The sequence below is a fragment of the Leptonychotes weddellii genome, chromosome 10 (assembly GCF_054177405.1).
Source record: "Leptonychotes weddellii isolate Sample4059 chromosome 10, ASM5417740v2, whole genome shotgun sequence".
In the NCBI taxonomy this organism is placed as follows: domain Eukaryota; kingdom Metazoa; phylum Chordata; class Mammalia; order Carnivora; family Phocidae; genus Leptonychotes; species Leptonychotes weddellii.
In genome coordinates, this window is record NC_138378.1 from 19,981,977 (window position 1) to 20,002,959 (window position 20,983).

The 20,983-nt window shown below is 49.0% G+C and overlaps 2 protein-coding genes across 4 annotated transcripts in view; both read left to right on the forward strand.

The window, feature by feature from the left end:
• NDRG3 (NDRG family member 3) overlaps positions 1-7,659 on the forward strand; it is a 70,475-nt gene extending 62,816 nt beyond the window's left edge. The window contains 4 exon segments of the mRNA XM_081832832.1: positions 3,404-3,422; positions 3,475-3,543; positions 3,672-3,723; positions 6,058-7,659. Of these exon segments, the coding sequence (XP_081688958.1) occupies positions 3,404-3,422; positions 3,475-3,543; positions 3,672-3,723; positions 6,058-6,239 (322 nt within the window). The 3' untranslated portion in view covers positions 6,240-7,659.
• A 1,858-nt stretch (positions 7,660-9,517) lies between these two features.
• SLA2 (Src like adaptor 2) overlaps positions 9,518-20,983 on the forward strand; it is a 29,117-nt gene continuing 17,651 nt past the window's right edge. The window contains exons 1-5 of one of the 3 annotated variants that reach the window (XM_081832906.1): positions 9,518-10,875; positions 13,709-13,842; positions 17,874-17,973; positions 18,309-18,395; positions 20,177-20,280. In XM_081832906.1, coding sequence (XP_081689032.1) covers positions 13,752-13,842; positions 17,874-17,973; positions 18,309-18,395; positions 20,177-20,280 — 382 coding nt within the window. In that variant the 5' untranslated portion in view covers positions 9,518-10,875; positions 13,709-13,751. The remainder of the gene's footprint in view (positions 10,876-13,708; positions 13,843-17,873; positions 17,974-18,308; positions 18,396-20,176; positions 20,281-20,983) is intronic. The other 2 variants (XM_006742544.3, XM_031038234.2) reach the window with 2 other exon arrangements.

Sequence of the window (20,983 nt, forward strand, 5' to 3'; positions counted from 1 at the left end):
AGAGGGAACACAAGCAGGGGGAATGGGAGAGGGAGAAGCAGACTCCCCGCCGAGCAGGGGAGCCCGATGCGGCGCTTGATCCCAGGACCCTGGGATCATGACCTGAGCCGAAGGCAGATGCTCAACAACTGAGCCACCCAGGCGCTCCTCCTGTACACTTTTTATATCATTAAGGTCAGGATATTTACAGCCCTGTGTCTGGGTTTTGTTTTTTATTTTTTTTAAGACTTAATTATTTATTTGTCAGAGAGAGAGAACAAGCAGGGGAAGTGGCAGGCAGAGGGAGAAGCAGGCTCCCCTCTGAGCAGGGACCCCATGCGGGACTCGATCCCAGGACCCTGGGATCATGACCTGAGCCAAAGGCAGACGTTTAACTGACTGAGCCACCCAGGTGTCCCTCCTCAACTTTTTGACATCAGTATCTAAGCATGTCATTAAAAACTTCATAAGCATTATTTAATTTTGTGAGAATTAGGATGAATGGAAATTATTTACATGCTATGTCCCATTGTATTGTTTAGGAAGCTTCCAATAACATTCTAATATGAGGGTGGGTGCATTTTCTTTCTCTTAGGGCAAATAGAGAGCAACTCTTTTACTGAATTTCTAGTTAGTGTCAGGTTTCTCTCCCTTTTCATTGTACCCCAGGCAAGAGTGTCAACCTTGTTTTTTTCTACAGCCTGTAGTAAAATGTTCAGGGGCCTGACACCTTGATTTGAATATGGATTACTGTATTTAAGTGCTGATCTTATGTTGCTTACTGCTACTTTCTCAGCCTGAAAGACCTCTGCTTTCTTCCCTTTCTCTTTGAAGTGGCTTGAAAGGGAAGTGCTGTCACCAGAAGCAGGCCATCGTTCCCGGAAATAGAACCTGAGGTTAATGCTCTGAGGTGACAGAACGCAGAATGTGCTGAGGTCTAGGTAGTTGATGAACTGGTCCAAAATAGGGATGTTATTTTAGAAGTATATGGTTTCAAATAGTTTTTCAGTACAGGTTTGAATCAGTATTTTGAAAGCACAAAACTGAACTCTGTAGTAGCTGTAGATGTAGTTTTTTCTGGGCAAAATGCCCACTGCAACAGCATAATTGAACTGACTCTCCAACTACCTGATAGGCATCAAGCTTGGAAATAGTCTCTCCTAATATTCTCTCTCTGCATGTGTTGTTTTATGTCAGATTTTGACTCCTAAACTTCATGAAAATACAGCCTCTGCCAGTTAGGTGTATATTTAATCAGGGTAAATGTTTGTCCCTGATATTATTTGTAGAATTTTAAGGGATTGTCCCATTAACCTCAAATTCCTGTGCCTTCTGTGGCATTCCCATCTGCTAAATAACAGTCCCCCCCTCAAAGAAAGTGTTCATGCTAGTGAATAGAAATGATGGTTTATTTTTTTTGAGAGAGTGTGAGCAGGGGAGGGGCAGAAGGCAAGGGAGAGGGAGAATCTTAAGCAGACTCCACACTCTGGGCAGGGCTCAATCTCACAACCCTGAGATTATAACTTGAGCTGAAACCAAAAGTTGGATGTTCAACTGACTGAGCCACCAGGTGCCCCTATCGCTCTCTTCTTTTTTTTTTTTTTTAAGTTCCAGTCAGCCTGAATAGGATACTGTGTACAGAATAAGTAATAGCTGGAAGGAAGAGGGTGGGCCCGTGGTTGGCCATGCCTTAGAAACAGTGTTTTCTGCAGATTGGCAGAATCTGCTTCACCTGGGAGCTTGTTAGAAATGCAAGTGCTTGGGGCACCTGGGTGGCACAGTCAGTTAAGCGTCTGACTCTTTGGCTCAGATCATGATCTTGGGGTCATGGGATCTAGCCCCTTCATCGGGCTCTGAACTCAGCACGGAGTCTGCTTGGGACTCTCTCTGCCTCTCCCTTTCTAAAATAAATAAAGCTTTAGGGTGTCTGGGTGGCTCGGTTGGGTGTCTGCCTTTGGTTTGGGTCATGCAATCGAGCCCTGCATCAGGCTCCCTGCTCTGCAGTGAGGAGCCTGCTTCTCTCTCTCCCTCTGCCTGCCGCTCCCCCTGCTTGTGCTGTCTTTCTCTCTCTCTCTGTCAAATAAGTGGAATCTTTAAAAAATAAATAAATAATAAAATAAATAAATCTTTAAAAAAAAGAAAAAAACAAGTTCTTGGGGTACTTGGGTGGCTCAGTCAGTTAAGCATCCAACTCTTGATTTCGGCTCAGGTCATGATCTCAGGGTCATGAGATATGGAGCCCTGCCCTAGGTGTAGCGTCTGCTTAAGATTCTCTCTCTCCCTCTGCCCCTACCGCCCGCCGCCCCACACACATGCTGTCTCTTAAAAAAAAAAAGGAAAGAAATTCAAGTTTTCGAGCCCCACCCCAGGCCTATTAAATCAGCATCTCTAGAGCAGAAACCCAAGAATCTGAGTTTTAATGAGTCTTCTGGGTAATTCCAATGTGTGCTGACAAAACCCTACTCTAGAAATCCTTGCACAAGTGAGAATAACCAGGGGTGCCTGGGTGGCTCAGTCGTTAAGCGTCTGCCTTCGGCTCAGGTCCTGATCCCAGGGTCCTGGGATCAAGCCCCACATTGGACTCACTGCTTGGCAGGAAGCCTGCTTCTCCCTCTCCCACTCTCCCTGCTTGTGTTCCCTCTCGCTCTCGCTCTCTATCAAGTAAATAAATAAAATCTTAAAAAAAAAAAGTGAGAATAACCAGCTGTAAATATTTATGAAGTGAGAGACAGCCTCACCAAGTCCAGCTTTGAGAGGAAAGTGGCTGACCAAGTGAGTTGGCCAAATTCAACATCACCATCTCATTGGAGAAATCCCCTTAGTTGTAGAATGAAGATAATATTGGGCTGAGAGGGAACTTAGGAAGCATGGTACCCTGAGAAGTTATGTTCATGCTGTTTGAGGACTCTGAAAGTAACATTCTTCAGGTGGAGGCAGAACCATAGTTGAAAACAGTGGTTAATTTCACTGTCACCCCTAAAGGGAAATTCTCAACCTGGGCCTGAATTCTCAACCTAAAGGCCAGGCTCCACATCTTACTGATGAGTAAGTATTAAATAAATAAATCTTTTCAGATTTATATCCAAGGTTATTTCTAGGATGTAAGTCTTCGTATAAGAGTGCATTGAGGAGGGGCACCTGCGTGGGTGGCTCAGTTCGTTGAGCGTCTACCTTCTGCTCGGGTCATGATCTCAGGATCCTGGGATTGAGTCCCGCATCGGGCTCCCTGCTCAGCAGGGAGTCTGCTTCTCTCTCTCTGACCCCTCCCCAGTGCTCGTGCTCTCTCTCGCTCTCTTTCTCAAATAAATAAATAAATAATCTTAAGAAAAAAAAAACAACAACCAAAAACCCAGACTAAAATGTTAAAAAAAAAAGAGTGCATTGAGGAAACCTACACTTGGTTGCAGTTAAACATTAAGTTAAGGAACCTAAAATTCAATCCTGTCCTGTTTGAAAGGGCTCAGGGATTTTCAGAGCATGTCCCCTAAGGATAAGTACCAGCTGACTTACGTATTTTTCCTCTTTTAGATGGCAGACTGTGGTGGACTGCCCCAAGTAGTGCAGGTAAGGAGGGGCTTTGTTGTTGTTGTTGTTGTTGCTGTTGTTGTTGTTCTTGTCTTTTTTTAAAGCACTCATTTGATTCTGCCTCTCTGTGTGTGCAAAGATTAATACCTTCTTATTTTGTCTCCCAGCCTGGAAAGCTCACCGAGGCCTTCAAGTACTTTTTGCAGGGAATGGGCTACAGTGAGTAGTATGAAACTTCTTTCTAGCAAAAATTTAATGATAGTGGGGTCATTTTGACATCTGAGGAGCACACATTTCTCAGGGCATAACCTCTGTGCTAGCCAGCCTGAAGTCAAGTAGAAACCAAAATGTTTATGGAGCATTCATCTCTGCATAATAAGGTTAGCTGACACTTATTAAGCACTTACCTTGTGCTGGGCATTCAGTGTTTATAACCTTAAGAGGTAAGTTCTGTTTTGGTCCTATTTTATAGAAGAAGAAACTGAGGTTCAAAGAGGCTAAGCACATTTCCCAGGGTAACAGTTCACCTGCAGAACCCTAGCAGTCTGACTCCAGAGCCCATGTTTTCAACCACTGAGGCTTAGGCTTTCCTAAGCTTGTGAATCTGAAATTATGATTTGCATTTGAACTCAGCTGGTAATGACTCATGGCCTAGAGAAACAAAATGGAGACTTCAGAAGAAAAGGGTAGTGTCCTCAGTTACATCCGCCCCACCACAGGAAATGAACTTGCACAGTAGTTTAGAGCGAGTCCAAGGATGTGTCCATATCGTGTGCCACTGTCCTGGTCTCTTGTATTGTGAGACCCCTGAGCTTTCTCATTTGTCACAGACTATCCACACTTGCTCCTTTCTTGGAATTTTTAAGGAGAAAAACTCTTCAACCCAGGTACAGAGCTGTTTACCCAGGAGAATGATTTTTTTTCCTGTCTTTGGTTTAAGTGTGGAAAATGGCCGTTGAACAGCTGCCTGGGCAGCAGTTGACCCCTGGATATAGCCCTGTGCCTGGCGGGCAGACTGTGTATGTTTCGTCTAGAGTGGCTGTGTCATCCCCGTCTGTGAGCCACTACCAACCAAGCCCACACCCACATCTCTCTGGCTCACTGGGAGGAGAAGTCCCTCTCCTAGCCAGTTCTCATCCCTTTCCTAGGAAATAGCTGATCTTCCAGCACATTTCTGATCCAAAACAGATGGCTGTTTATAGTGGAGGGGAAAACAATTGCCCTCGACTAGTTGAGAGAAGTAACATCTGAGATGCTTATAAAACATCAGTCAGCCTCAACTCTTCTCTGAGACCTTAAAATAAAACTCATCCCCAGCTCAGAGTATTCTGTCAGTGTTACTAGGCAGCCAAGGTTGCCACTTGGCACTCTTGGGTCACTAACCTGCCTTTTCCTGTGTCCATCCTGCTTCCAGTCCCGTATGTGCAGCTCAGTCACCTGAGCACCGAGTCAGGTACCTCCTCCATGCTGGCCCCGCCCCTGCCTCCCAGCCACGCTCTCCTGGCTGCATTGGCTGCCTGCAGCATGTCCGCGGTTTTCCTGTGCAGTGAGAGCCCGATAGAACGGGGCTCGTTGTGCCCTGAGAGGGTTAGCCTGCAGGTCCAGCCCTGGTTCCCCAGAAGAAAGGAGCGGGTTGTAATAATCAGGCTTCCTCTTACCCAAACCCAGGGTCACAGCAGTAGCTGAAACTGTAGGCACGACCCCTCTTCCACCACCACCTACTCATCTTTGCATGAACCCCGGACACAGGAATTAAAGGGCAGCTTTGATTCTAAATAGGAGTGCCAGATCCTGTGTCTGGAAAACTACAGCAGGTGATGGCATCTTTTGACCCCAGCATTGAACTGACAGTTGGGGGAGTGGTCGGTGCCTCAGGAAGATAGGCAGGGAGGTTATGCCTGGTAAGGCCGTGTCCTGGCCGAGCTGGAAGGACCTTAGGATCAAAGCAGCTGTAGAACAGTTGTCAGTGAAACACTCACTCCCAGAGCCCTTCCCTCGCAGGCATCCTTTACCTTGCAGCCTGCATAGAGGTCAGTGCCAGGCCCACCTGCCCTCTCCTACACCCACACCTTCGTACGTGTCTCCTCCCCAGGTAGCAAGGGTAGCCTGTGGACACGGATGGTAGTCTTGTTGTATCGGGCTTGCACTGTGTTTGTGAAACACCTTCATACTTGGTGTGGTTTGTCTTTCTTTTGGTTTAGTCTTGCATGCACTGCAGGGTTTGGTTACCTATTTGGGTTCCCAAAACCTCTTTCCTAATCACTGTATGAATGGCGTGGGCATAGCTAAGAGGCTATACTCTGGACTTAGGTTTCCCCATGTTCTTCAGTGGACTAGAATCAGCCGAGATTCCAACCAGATCCAAAGGATTAAAGCAGCCTTGCATATAGCCATTCACCTAAGCAAATAATGCAAAATGGAGATGGCTATGTCTTGTCCTGGGTCTCACCTTAAATGGGTTGGGAAAGCTAAACAAAGCCTTTGGTGAAGTTTCTGGATTAGCTAAGCTTAGCCAGGGTACTATCTTCTAGTCCCATTGGTTCTTTCTTACAGTACCATCTGCCAGCATGACCCGGCTCGCCCGATCACGAACCCACTCAACCTCGAGTAGCATCGGCTCTGGAGAAAGTGCCTTCAGCCGATCTGTCACCAGCAATCAGTCAGATGGAACTCAAGAATCCTCTGAATCCCCTGATGTTGTGGACAGAGACCAGACCATGGAGGTGTCCTGCTAAGCAGATACTCCTCCCCTGGACCATGCAAGTCCACCCTCCTTCAAACAACCACTCCATAATATAACATTTCATCCAGGAAACTGGCATCTATCTTTAACTCCTGCATGGCCACTGACACTTTCTGGTATCTTGGATTTATCATTCTTTCTGCCTGCCCGCCCTCCTTTTTGTATGTACCAAGAATCACTTCCTTGCCATTACTGTAACATTCCAGCATCCTTAGCTGATCACATTTCCATATCTTCTCTTGCCAGCTTTTCCTCGTGCTTTCCGAACTACGTATCTGACAAGATTCTTTGATCCTGATGTATGTGTGTGAGCACGCGTGTCTATGTTTGTGTGTACATAGTTCTGTGATTTTAGATATGCTTTCTTGTAGAGCTTCTGCACAAAAAACAAAGGGGACCTTTTTTCTTTTTCATTTTCAATGGTGTTTTTAAGGGAAATAAACAGAACAGGTTTCTAGGTTGGGTAGGCCACTGCATTCTCTTGGTTCCGAAGTGGTCAACACGATTTGCAAAATGACTTCAGCAGCTCTGAGGAATGTGGAACCGATCGTGCTTACTGTTGACTGTGACCAATAGAAGGGAGCCTGTTACATAGAGAGGCAGACAGCGTGCGTGGCCAGCCACCTCCTTCTGTCCAAATGCATTCACATATGTTATTCTGTAACTTAAAGGGAGGGATATATTCTTTTAGAAGCCCATGAATGATGAGGTTCTGATGCAACATGGAGTTTTTCCTAAGTGAGTGTGGCATGATTACTGCACTCTCTTAGCACAGGAAGGTGGAAAACAACATGCCAGGCCTCTGCTCTGCCAGAGCAGAGATGCTGTCTCCGCAGTGTCTGATACCACTTACCAGATATCCACAAGAAGTGCCTCCTGGGTCTGGGATGAAGAGTGTTTCTCCACCCCTCACTGCTCTGAAAAAGGAGAGGTATGGCCTGAAAATGGTGTAGATGGTGAGGAACCAGCTGGGCGAAGAGGCACAGACCTCAACGGAATATCATGCGTCACAGGCGCAGCCTTGACTTCAGCTGACTTAGTGGAAGCGAAGTGAAATTGGTACAGAACCCATTTCTCAGAAAGATTCTTGACAGATAACTCTCAAAGAAGAGAGGGAAGGGGCCAGTCTCTAAGGGCAGCGTGCGCAGGTACAGTTGTGCTTAGTGGACTGCTGTGTGAGGGGCCACAGCCAGCCAGAGTATTGCTGGGAGGAGGACGAAACCAGCTGCCACACAGCAAGGGCCCCGCTCTTGTGGGCATCAGATGTAAGCTCAGGGTTACGCAGTTCTGAGTCTTAGGAAGGGGCTTTTCAGACATAGTGTTCGCTTTCTGCCGAGATAGGGAATGCATCACTCTGCCAGAGTACAACTTTTTACAGATTATTAAATAAAGCTGTATATGTCTCATTGTTACCCGATTCCTGGTATTTTTTCTTTCAAGCCACGCACTGGGGCTCGGGGTGGAACCAAGTCACTATATATGGGCTTTGTGCTGGGCATTTTCACATACTTGATCATTATTTCACCCAAGAAGAAATTAAGACTCTGGATAAATAATTTGCCCAAGGTCATACCAGTAAACCCATCCAGGTTTGAACTCCAAGCCCATCTGACACACCTCTATTCCTGTCAAACCAAAAATTGTGAGAAGCGTGATCATGCGGTTTATGGAGGAGGAGAGCTAAGGTCTCAGAAGGGCGTTCCGCATTTCACCCATGCCATCTATGTGGGGTTGCTGGGTCCCACCCCAATGTAGTAATCTGCAACCACTTGCCTGGGTTCCTCAAACAGGCCAGGCTGTATTTCTCCAGAAATGGCTCTCTTTGGACCCACCAGTGGTATCAGGAGGCCACCACCTTGGATCAGTCTTAAATGATCCAGGGGCTACTGCTACCATATAGTACATCAAGGTTGCTGTGTCTGTGGGAGATACTTGTAAAATGGCATAGAACCTGCTTGTTCTGGGAGAGGAGATGAAGCAAATACACGTGGACAGATACAGGTCACCAAGCTGAGTTCCTGACAATACAGGATAACGGTTCTTGAGCTGGAGGTGGTCTGATGGTCACAGTTGCTTTTAAAACCCACATCACTCCAGCCTTCATAAATTTACCTGACAGGTCACCTGCTTTCCCACCTTAACTCTGTGCCGGGAGTCAGGCCCCAACTGACTACACTTGACTGGTCCATACTATACTTTTTTCTCTCTTCATTTTCATTTCCTTGCTCCCTGTTTAGTCCAAAAACACTCGGGTGCCTGCCTTGTGAGAGTCAAGGAAGTGGCCAGGCAGACTATACAAGATGATTGTGTAAAGCTCTTCCATATAACTCATCTTACCCAGTTCTCATGGCACCCCTGCAAAGTGGTCAGGTCTGTTGTACAGACAAAAAACGGCTGAGGAGAGTTAAGTGTTTTGGTCAAGGTCACCTAGCCTGAAAAATTTCCCAGTTCTTCCAAAATCGATGCATTTTCATATTCAGCCTTTATTGAGCATCTACCGTAGGCTGGGGCCCTTTGCACCTTCCTGTAGGTTTCCTAATAATGGTCCAGTGAGGTAACATGCTAGTCCCATTTTATGGATGAGAAACCGGCCTAGAGGTAACTACAAATGGTCACACAACTAGTAAGCGGCAAATCTGGGAGTTTCTCAGGTGGCTTCTTGGACCTCACCTTGAGGCCAGTCTGAAAGTTTTTCCTGTCTGATAAGAAGGTAGACGTCAGAATGGTATGCAGACAGGAGCAGGAGGGTGGGCCTGTGCTCCGTCTCCTCCCTGCCATGGGCCACATCCTTGAGTGGCCATCACCCATTCTAACATCCTGATTAGAACTTCCTTACACAGGATGTGTCTCCATTCTGGCTTCTTCAGCTCTTCACACCAAGTACCCATGGAGTTAAGTATCAAACCAGCCTTCCCTGGGAGAAAGGGAGAACCTGAGCTGGAGTGTGCCCTAGCTGGCAGGGCCCCAGTAAAGGCTTCATAGTCTGAGCTGGAGTCAGGAGCTATTTCAGGGCCATTTTGTGTTAAAAAGCATGTCTCGGGGGTGGGGGTGGGGGTCAGTCTGTTAAGATTCTGCCTTGCGCTCAGGTTATGATCCCACAGTCCTGGAATCAGCCCTGAGTCAGGCTCCCTGCTCAGCAGGGGAGTCTGCTTCTCCCTCTCCCTCTGCCCCTCCCCTGCTTGTGCTCGCTCGCTCCCTCATTCACTCTCTCAAAATCTTTTTTTTTTTTAAGATTTTATTTATTTATTTGACAGAGACACAGTGAGAGAGGGAACACAAGCAGGGGGAGTGGGAGAGCGAGAACAGGCTTCCCGTGGAGCAGGGAGCCTGATGCAGGGCTCGATCCCAGGACCCTGGGATCATGACCTGAGCCGAAGGCAGACGCTTAACTGACAGCCACCCAGGCGCCCCTCAAATAAAATCTTTAAGAAAAAAAATCATGTCTCCAGGAATACTAAGCCCCTAATGGAAAGGCAGCAGTAGGTGTGGTTATTTAGATAATGACTGAAGGTAACACACCAATCAAAGGCAATTCTGTCAGAAATTTCTTTATCCTAGCTGAGTGACACTCAGATTTGGGCTGTGCATCAGAACACCTGGAGGGCTCGTGGAAAGCAATTGCTGGCCCCACCTAATGGAGTTTCTGATCTAGTAGCTCTGAGATGGGGCTCAAGAATTTGCATGTCTAACAAATTCACAGATGATGCTGAGGCTGCTGTCCTAGGACCACACTTGGAGAACCACTATCCAGGTCTTGTTACTCAAAGTGTGGTTCATGGACCAGCAATATGGGTATTGCCTGGGAGTTGTTAACAATGCAGAGTCTTCAGTCCCACACCAGGCCCACCGAACTAGAATCTGCGATTTAACAAGATCCCCAAGGGATACCTATCCACATTAAAGGGTAGGACACATCCCTCCAAGGCAGTGCTTCCCCCAAAGCCAGTTGAGGGCATCTCTTGGAGTATATAAAATTCAGATTCCTAGGCTTTCCTCGTGTGACTTGGATTCAGAAGATGGAGGAGGAGCCCAGGAATCTGATACCGACAAGAACTTCAGATGATTATAATGGTCAGGTAAGAATGGGAAACTCCTCATTTACCTCAGTTCTGTGTTCCTCAGGCAAGACCAAGGCACAAAACCAGAGAAAAACCTCTCCCTCTGGGATCATGACAAGGCAGCTGCTTAAAACAGGAACTTGGGGAAGGTGGCTCCTTGATGGTCTGTGATGCCGTCAGAGGAAATGGGTGGTTGTGAGAACCACAGAGGCTGCAGATGTGAGCTGGGAACCCCAAGGACCCTATGACAAAGCTCAAAGAGCCCTGGGCCTTCTTCCCTGGCCTGGCTGTGCTTGGGAGGGCTGTCCAGGGTGGGGGGGTCCCTAAGAAGCACCAGTCTCCTGTCCCATCCCAGGTCTACAAACTGCTGACCACAGCAGATGCAGAGCCACACAAAGGGATACCAAGAACATCTCCCTGAAGAGTCTCCCAGGCTGAGAGGATTCTGGGTGTCCTAGGACTAAGGACTTCGGCAGATGTTCCGAAGGGCCTTCCAAAGCCCTAACCTCTCCAGCCAAAGCATGCATCTAAGCTGAGCCCCTGCCCCAAGCTTTGATGACAGGAAACCAAGTAAGTACATTTGCTTTTGTTTTCTGATGGCCCCGGGACTGTGAGGAAGGATGGTCCCCTCAGAGGCTGGGAGTGGGCTTTACAGTGGGGGGACAAGTTCCAGGAAAATAAGTTGTTCTGTTGACGATGTAAGAGGGTAGTTTTGAGGGTCCCTGAAGGAACCCAGGCTCCCCCATTCCACCTTTGTCCACCCCCCCCCAAGAATTATATTATGCCTGTGAGCTTGTCTTCATGCCTGTTCTGGTCCTATCTCGGTCACCAGCATGCTTGTAGGACTTTGGGGCCCCCTCTGGGCTCCAGCCTTCCAACAACAGTGAATGAGAGGAGTCTGAATTATAATCTCTGAAGGCATTTTCGGCTTAGAGTCGAAAGGGTGATGTTTCTCAGTTGAGAGAGAGGTCTCCCTTTAGCTCAATCCAAATTCATCACTCTTACTTTCACCACTAAAAAATAGCTTCAGAAGCACAAAAACACAAAAGACGTGGATTTGTAGACCCAGCTCTGCACTAACCAACTGCGTGAGTGAGCACGAGGTTGCCCTCTCTGAGCCCTTCTCTGAGCCCTAATCATTGTGAATGGGTTTCAAAGCTGCCAGGCTCTCACAGGATACAGTGAAAAGATCAAAAAACAACAGCAGTCAGTGTGCTGGTCTCAGCGGCCTTCACTCTTTCCTTCTACCCACTGGCTCGGGACCCCAAGAAAGTGCCTAGCACACAGTAAATTGTTCAATTAATTGTGCAATTAATTAGATTCTTTCTAAAGTTTTGACCAACATCACCTCCCAGGCCTGCATACCCCGTGGTCTTCATTTCACCCCAGGAAGCTGCCTGGCCCTGACTAGGCCAGGTGAAGGGAGCTGGCAGAGGTCAGGGAAGGGGGATGCTTCCAGCCTGAGTGTGGCTCTCCTACCTCTCTTGGGTCCATCTCCCAGCTCCACCTGCTGTAGGAAGAAGTCTTTGGGTTTAGTGCAATTGGTGATTGTGGTAACTTTGTCTTGCTGAAGGAGGGGAAGGAAACTAACCTTTACTGAGCACCCACTCTATGTCAGCTCCCCAAATTCTCCCCACAGCCCAGTGGAGTTGGTACTATCCCCAATTCAAAGACAAGACAGAGGCTACGTGCTTTGTGTGAGGAGGTCACACAGCTGGAGCCTGGTTGGTCTGAATGAATCACTCATGCTACCCAGGAGAGATCTCTCCCTGAGGTTTTCTGGACTCATGTCTGCACAGTTAAGCATAGAGCTTGTATCTGATACCCCAGGGGAAAGGATAGGCTAGGGAGCAGCAGGGATGTTGAAAACCTTATGTGAAGGGGAGCCCTAGCAGTGAGCGCATTAGAGATGTCCTCAGGAAGCAGAATTCTGTCTCGGCCTGCCAAGGCTTCAGGATCCCAAAGTCTGAGCAGGAAGTGGCTGCCAGGAGCCATTTCCTAAAGATGGGCCCGTTTTGTATTAAGGAGCTCCAGCCTTATGAGTACAGAACTCTCCATGATAATGACAGAAACCCATCCTTACCCAGGCATGGTGAAGGGTTCAAAGGCAAGGCCAGAGCCTGCTATGTCCCTGTGCCATTCCGTGAGCTCCTCCAGGGAACCAAGCTGGTATAATTATTCCTCATCTCCATGAAAAGGATGAAACCATCTGAAAGAATGAAACCACCTCCCTGAAACACTTCAATAAAATGTTTGAAAAAATTAGCATTACTCTGGAAATTAAAATTATTCTAAGGATAAGACACCTGTCCAAAGAGCTAATAATCACTTTGTCCATTTAGTTAATGTGTGTTGAGTGCCTTTTATGGGCCAGGTGCCTCATGAATTGTTGAGGAAACAGGCAAACAAAAATAGGTCTTTGTCCTCATTGAGCTATGGAATAATGGCAAATTAAACAAGTAAACACTCTAATAAATAAATAATTAAAATTTGGGAAGGGGGACATGCTGGCTCAGTCAGTAGAGCATGTGACTCTGGATCTCAGGGTTGTGAGTTCGAGCCCTATGTTGGGTGTAGAGATTACAAAATAAAATCTTTAAAAAAAAAAAGCAACAACCACCTTGGGAAGGAATGCAACAGAGCTGAGAAAAAGAAAAAAGGGCAAGTCTCCCAGGAGTGGCCCCTGGTGAAGCGACATTCAGAGCACAATAAAGAAAAAGTGTGCCCTGACCAAGCTTCTCACGTGCCTTATCTTTTGGACCCAAATGTTGGGTATTAGTATCCCCATTTTTCAGATGAGGAAATGGAAGCAAAGAGCAGGGAAGTGGCTGGACAGCCAATCCCTCCAAAGCCTTGCAAGTCATCACTGTGGTGTACAGTCTCCCAATCATCTTACTTTGCCCTATGACACCCATAACAGTGTGCTCAGTGTCACCTTAGCTTGTTAGGACACCAGCTCCCAAGCTTCCTCAGATCCCCCTTGCCCACCTCTAACCCTAGTCATGGATCCTCTCATTGTCCCCTGCCAGTGTGATCCCAGGTCAGGAAATGGTTCTGGGTAGATTATAGGAATGATGGCTGGGGGATTCTGAGAAATCTTCCCAGGGAAGGGTGGGATCCAGACAGGCCCCCAGGGGAAAGGGCAGTCCAGCAGTGGGAGGGGCCCCACACAGGTAAAGGCCCAGAAACAAAGAATAGAGCATGGCTGCGGCATGGAAAAGTGGGCCCACCAGAGGAACCAGGGTCCAGCTTCAGAGAAGAGAGCCTCCAGAATCTAGTGGAGGGGCTGGAGCCTAGTCCTGCTGGGAGAGGGATCATTCACTCTTGTCAGCAGGGCTGAGCTGGGGAGGGAGAGGGTGTCTGGGGACCAGGGCCTCTGTGTCCACTGCAGCATCTCTTTCAGATTTCTCTCGGCCATGTACTTCTGAGTGTTCTGCTGAGGAACGATGGGAGGTCAGCCCAGCAGAGGGAAAACCCTGCCAAGCCCAAGCTCGAGCCCCTCTGTCCAAGAACCGGGCCCTGTGCCCATGCAAGCAGGTAGGCTTCCCAGACACAGTAAGGCTTCATGGCCCCAGACATCGCTGCCTCTGTGAGCCTTCCTGACCAGCCACTCCAGCACAGCTTCAAGTTTCAATGAGCGCCTGCTATATACCAGGCCCTTCCCCGTGAACCATACAGGCAGGGTCCCTCCTCTGGAGGAGCTTACATTTCAGCAGTCAGAACACTGATAAGCTAGAAAATGTGGGAGAGTGACAGGTGCTGACCAGGAGAGCTTCCCTCCTCCTCAGTTTATTAGGAAATTGAGCTGGCAACTCTTAAGACCTCTCCAAAGGTCTTCAAAGCTCTCCAAAGCTGCCCTGTCCGTTATAATAGCCTCTAGCCGTCTGTGGCCATTTAAATTCAAAGTAAAATTCATTAAAATGAAATTAAGTTAAATATGTAGCTCCTCAGTCACACCAGCCGCATTTTGAGTGCTCAGTAGCCATATGTAGCTAGTGGCTACCTATCGGACAGCACAGTTATAGAACATTTCCTTCATCACAGAAAGTTCTACTGGATAGTGTGGCTCCAAAGTATATCTTCTTATCCCGTGAAATACTGGAAGCCAAATTAGAACTATGGCAGTTGGAAAAAACTGGGACCTATAATGCTTATGCTGAGCCTACGACTGTGATTTTCAAGATAGTCCTAACTAAAAAATGCCAGTTTTTAAGACAATGAGAAAATCAAAATATCCTAGAAATTCTATTATTTTCATATTGAAACTATAGGCCCAGTTTGTTTGTTGTTCCCCCAAACGACCCACAAATCCTTTCTCAAATCATATCCTGATTTGGGGTTTTGATGATGTATTCATCAGGGTTCTCTGGAGAAACAGAACCAATAGGGTATGTGTACATGGGTGTGTGTGTGGGTGGGTGGGGGTGTGTGTGTGTGTAGACACAGAATTTATTTTAAGAAATTGGTTCATGCAACTGTGGGGGCTGGCAAGGCTGAAATCTGCTGGGCAGGCTGGCAAGCCAGAGGCCCAAGGAAGAGTTAATGCTGCAGAATTCCAGAGTCAAGTCTGGAAATCCCTCTCCCTTGCAGGACCTCTCTTAAGATCTTCCACTGACTGGATGAGGCCCACCCACATTATGGAGGGTAATCAGCTTTATTCAGAGTCTACTGACTTAAATTGTTATCTCATCTTAAAAACATCTTCACAGCAACATCTAGACTTCTAGACTGGTGTTTGACCCAGTATCTGGGTACTGTGGGCTAGCCACATTGACACACAAAATTAACCATCACAGATAACAAATCACTCTAAACCAAGCAGCACTTTTAGGAGGAAGGACATGGACACACACTTAAACAGAACCAGGAGACTGTAGAGCCAAATATCTGGATGTCTGTGTTTGGGCAGAAGCTATCCCCAGTCTGGAAACTCCCCTGCAATGGCTGGGGCCTCCTCCCCTACCTCGGCCCTGCCCCTAATACATTCCTCTCTCTAATGCCAGCCTCCCACAGGCATTAACACCCTGGGCACTGTCATTCTCTTGGTGGGGAAGCAGCTGCCTCCTTTTAGTCACTCAGTCTGCAGGGAGCTGGGGGCCCACCAGGCCCTGCAGGAAGAGACCTGGAAACCACACAGACCTCCCCTTCATTTCCTCTGAATCTAGCCATAGGCTGCGGCCCCAAGGCTGCTCTGAGTCATGGCCAGAGTGCTGGGGGGCTGACCCCCAGTGGGTGCTCTGGGGGCTCTCCCTGCCTGTGAGACCTGAGGGGAACTGCATTTCCCTCTCTGACAGGGTCTCCAGGGGGAAGGAAGGGCCTGTCTCTTGGTATGTCAACCCCTGAGCCCAGCAGGAACACAGATTTGGGGCAGCCCCTTCCATGAGTCATTTGTCTATCAGCCTTGCATCCATCCAAAATCTACCAAGGCTCTACCCCATACCGGGCCTTGTGCCAGGAGCAGGGGGACATAGCAATGGACAAGATAGGCACAGTCCTTGCCTTCAGGGACAGTCAAGCCCCAGATACAGGCTCTGTTATAATTGTGTACAATTTTGGTGACAGTGCATTTTAAGGGACTCTGATTAAGAGTGTGTGCTTAGGGACTCATCAGGAAGGCTTCACCAAGGAAGGGACATTTTATCCAAGGCGTGAAAGGTGCAGGCGAGTCGGCCAGGCAGATGGGTCAATCGGGGACAGCATATGCAGCCCAGTGGCAACCAGGGGCACAATGCCAGGGCTTCCAGGGGGGGAAGGGGTCCTTCCAGGCCACTTGGTTTCACCCTTGTTGGAGGATGCTTTCCACAAGACTTGCTTGCATTGTTTATTCGGGCATCAGGCATTTCCCGGCACCATGGGACGGCCAGGCCCTATGCTGCTGATGGCTCTGAGGAGCTCCAGTCCAGGGTCACCACGTAGATCTGCACATGTGTCTGGGAGGACACATGGGAACCAGTCCTTTTCCAGGATCACAGTCTCATTCTTCCCATGTCCACCTGGAGTATAGGCCCTTATGCCACACAGTGTCCAGCTCTGGGTTTGCCTCACCAATGCCCCATCCCCTTGGTCCTTGTCTTTCCATCTGCTCTCTCTCCCCTATCTCTGGGGACATCTGTCTAGAGGGTATCACAGAACACTCTGAGGTCTTGCCTCCTGCAGGAGCATCTATGAGACAGATAAACTTTTCATGCTGACCTTGACTGCTTTTCATAGCTTGATACACTGATGTGCTGACAAGTGTGTCTCTCTTTTCCCTTTGTTTCAGAGACCCCTACTGAAAAGGGATGAAGAGGAAGGAGAGGGAGGGACACTGGGATGTGGGTGAAGTGAATCTCAGCAGCTTACGGAGGGCAGGTTTTTCAGGATGAGAAGGCCCAGACAGGTATCAGGAGGTCTAGTCAGACTAGGTGGGCTGATCCCTGAGGTAGATGAGGGCATGAGCATCCTGTGCTGAGGGAGCTGCTTGCCACCTACCATCCAACCTCAGAATTGTCCTCATGGCTGCCATGTCCTTGGGATCAATCTTGGTGTGATGGTGTGGGGGAGAGGGGAAGCTTGGCAGCCTCTGGCTCTGTGACTCCCTCTCTGAATGTTAGCGTCCCAGCGAGCCTGGGCCTTTTTGGAGAGGTGCTACTGCTGTCTAGCCAAGTCCCCCCAACCTGGGCCCATGAGTAGCCACAATGGTCACCCACCCCAACAGTGCCCCATGGGCAGAGGGATAGGGAATGGCATAGGAGCCATTCCTGGCACAGTGCCGTGTCTCACCTCAGTTGCCTCGCTGTGTGATGGGGCTGACCAGAGAGGACTACCTCAGGGGCTTGTGAGGTCCGGAGTGATGCACCCAGTCAGGCCCTGACACTCAGCAGTTGCTCAGTAAAGGATGGCAGGCATGTGGCCAGGACAGGACACTTGACTGGGCCACATGTACCTGTTGGGTGTCTGCTCTGAGCCAGGCCTGGCCCCGCCTCTTCTTGGGGCAGCACGGACCTATACCTGTCATTCTGAACAAAAGCCATGGGAGAGCCATGCTACCCACATGCATGGCACGCTAGAGTAACAAAGCCTGTCCACATCTGTGATTTCACTGGCCCTTCCACCAGCCCTCTTCCTCCCATGCGTACCCCGGACCTCAGCCCTAAAGGTTAGTCCATTCAGTGCCCACATCATTAGAACTTCCAGAAACTGCCTTCTAGAAACTGAGCTCCAAGATCTGTGCTGATACCTGCTTAGAGCTATAGTTTTTAAGTTTGCTGAGCAGCAGAATCCTTTTATCAAGATCTTCTTGAACGTCTCCATATAAAAAGCAATTGTAGCCAGGAGCCCTACTCCTCTTGCCACACCAGCCCTTTCCCTGAGTGACCCCAAAAGATGTCTGGGCATCTGTAGGGCTCTGTAGAGGCCACTGGAAAAGCTTCAGATTCCAGAGTAGCCCTCCTGGGATCCCAGCAGACATGCTCCCCAGGGTGTTCATGGTGGGGTTGGGTTGATGGTAGAAAGCCCAGACTCCACTAGACTTCACATGTGGAGAGAAGACTAGCCAAGAGGGTGACCATCTTTGTCCCTCCCTCCAGAGAGAAGCAGGGCCACAGCTGTGGCCCTGGGCAGTTTCCCAGTAGGCGAGCACACAGAGCTGTCACTGAGACCGGGGGATCCACTGACCATCATCTCTGAGTAAGTCCTGTCCTAATGGGGGGGAAGGGTGGGGAATTCTGCTTCCTCCCCCTGGCACCTGAAGATGCACTCATGGGAGAAGGGGCCCCTCACTCCGGGAGTAAAGAGCATGGCCTTTGGCACTGAGCTCACACGTGGCCCTAATCGTGGGATTTAGGAAGCCTGACACAGCTGTAGGGAGAAGCCTTGGGTAGGCAGGGCCTTGAAGGGGGCCCTGAATCGTGCCATTTCCTGCCCAGGAGGTAGCAGCACTGGCCGGTGCAGGTGGAAGGAGCCAGCCTGGCAGGTCCTCAGGAATCCTAAATGAGCAGTTCCCCTCTCCTTTCTCTCCCCAGAGATGGAGACTGGTGGACGGTGATGTCAGAAGTTTCAGGCACAGAATACAGCATCCCCAGCAGTCATGTGGCCAAAATCTCCCATGGGTGAGTTCACACCCCAGGCCCTGCCTTAGGGGAACTTCCTGCTTTCTCTTCCCACGAGCGTGGTTCTTTATGGCCAGTTCTGTGCTGAGCAAAATGGGACAGGGGAGAATCAGGCCTGGGCCCTGCCCTCAGGAAGAGTGAACAGCTAGCCTGAGCTCTCAGGTCGGCCTGCGAGACTTGGGAGCCCAGAAGAGGGGGCTCAGGAAGGCCCCACAGAGATGTCCTCTGGGCTTTGGAGGGTGTCCAGGAGTCAGTGGAGGAGACTGCTGAAAGGAAGCAGCTGCATACGTGTCCTAAATGTCCTGAGGCAAGAAAATGGAGGGGTGGCGCCCCATATCTTGGCAAGTCTGCCCTTCTAAGAGGGGCCTCACAGTGGGCAGGACATGGGGGATGCCATCGCTTGCCACGAGTGAGTGACAAAAGAAACCAACTCCAGAGCAAATTCTATGTCATGAGAGAGAAAGGAAGGGAACTGCCTTTCGGTGGGATTAACCCGCATAGCACAGAGTCAGGAGGTATGCTGTGTGTGCTGTGATGGCTGCTCTTCTGTTCTGAGAGAAAGTACAACTCTGGCACTGGGTGGCCTTCCTTCTCTGAGGCTCACGGGATGTCTGGCTCTGGTGAAAGTAGTGCAGGGCTCCCGAGACGTGCGGACACCTCGCAGAATCAGCTCGCATAGAGGTTGTTGGCACCCATGTGTTTCCGGCTGGCCTGGCCCCACTGGCCAGAGGTTTTGCATCCCCAGCGTGGCACTGAAGTTTCAGCCAAGGAGACACTGGCCACCTCTCAGAGTCCCCTTCCCTTGCCACTCTGTCTGCTTCCTCCATGTTTGTAAGTCTTATGAATGACTTGTTTTATTTACTATAAAACTAGGCTAAGTTTGCTGCTGGCACCAAGCGGGTCACAGCTTCTCTGATTTATCTCCTTGGAATGGACTCAACCCTGACTCTGAATTTGACTATGGAATTTCACACGATGACAGGGAGGCAGCCATTTCCATCGAGTTGGCTTCTGTAGGTTTTCCCCGGGACCATAAGGCATGACTCTGGGGACATTAGAAGGCTGATGGACTAGTAAGCCAAAAAATTCCTGCAAAACCACCCTGAACTTTCCATTGCAGTTAAGTCCTTCATGGACATATAGGTGAAGGATTAAGTGTAGGAGAAAGGAAAATAGGGGGCGAGGGTAATCAACAATCCAGCAGTGAGAGGCCCCGAGGAATAGGTCATGAAGATCTGTGCTTTGGGAGGCACATACGGTGATCGATATCTTACATGATTATTTCCAAGATTTTAGAATGTCTTGAACATTCTAGTCCAACATTTCTACCCACAAATAAGCTCCAATGGGAGTTAGATTTCACTGATAATGAATACATGTTCACCCACATGTCTTTTGGCTGCAAAGTTAAACTTTAAATTGTTCAAAGAAAATATTTACTACAATTAAACACACACACACACACACATAGGCAATTCTTGGAAAGGTGAGTGGCTAGCATAGGGGTGCTAGAGGAGCTGGGCAGTGATAGGAGTCTATGATCACCCCACCTTCCCCCAGCCTCCTGGCCACTTGGGAATGAGGTCTCCAGGCACAAAAGGCTGGGGCTGACCCCATGAGGTTGTCCTCTGCAGCCTCTGGAACCAGGACCAAGACAAAGCTGGGGGGCCCTTAGAGACCAAGGTACAGATGGAACTCTGAGGCCCAGAGAGGGAGGAGGGGTTTGAGTAGAGTCTTGGCTCACCCATGCCCAGGCTGACCTCTCTCTGTCCCTCCCGCAGGTGGCTGTATGAGGGCCTGAGCCGGGAGAAAGCTGAAGAACTGCTGTTGCTGCCTGGAAACTCTGGAGGGGCCTTCCTCATCCGGGAGAGCCAGACCAGGAAAGGTGGGTAAGCTGAGCCCTGGCTTGTCCCTCGAATGCCAAGAGGTGACTTGGGGGTATAGGTAGGAGGTCAAAAGTGAAGGGCTGGAGTACCTGGCCTTGGAGTCAGACAGTTTGGCTGACTGACCACCATGTTGCTGCCATGAAAGCCCATTTCTAAAAGTGGGTGTGAATGGCCCACAGTGGGGATCCAGGCTCAGCCTACACTTTGGCCATTGGGTCTTGTAATAGAGTATAGTCACAGGATTTCCCTGCCCAGACCAGCAATGATTCCTCCCTCCCCAAAACACAACACAGTCCTGATCTCTTGGCAAAAAGTTGTCAAGTTCATGAGGTCTCTGTGTTCTGGGTCACCAGTCAGTCAAAACCAGAAAACTCATTAGAAGTCAGCTGTTGATCTTCTTTCTATTGTACAGATGAGGAAGATGGAGAAACAAAGGCTGAAGAGGGGTAGGGACATGTCACATTGCACATTCCTATGGGCCTTCTCCCACCTCAGGTATAGGACTTTTGCAAACACAAAGCTGATAGAATCTGTCTCTGATGCCCCTGCCTCCCTCTGAGCTACTGCCCTGCAACCCTTACAGTGGGGGCAGAGAAGGACGTTGAAAGAGTGGCGATGCTGATGTTTATGGTAGGCCCTTTAAGTGTCTTCAAACAACCCTGTTTGAAGTTTGAAGGATTGTAGTTCCCCATTTTACAGATG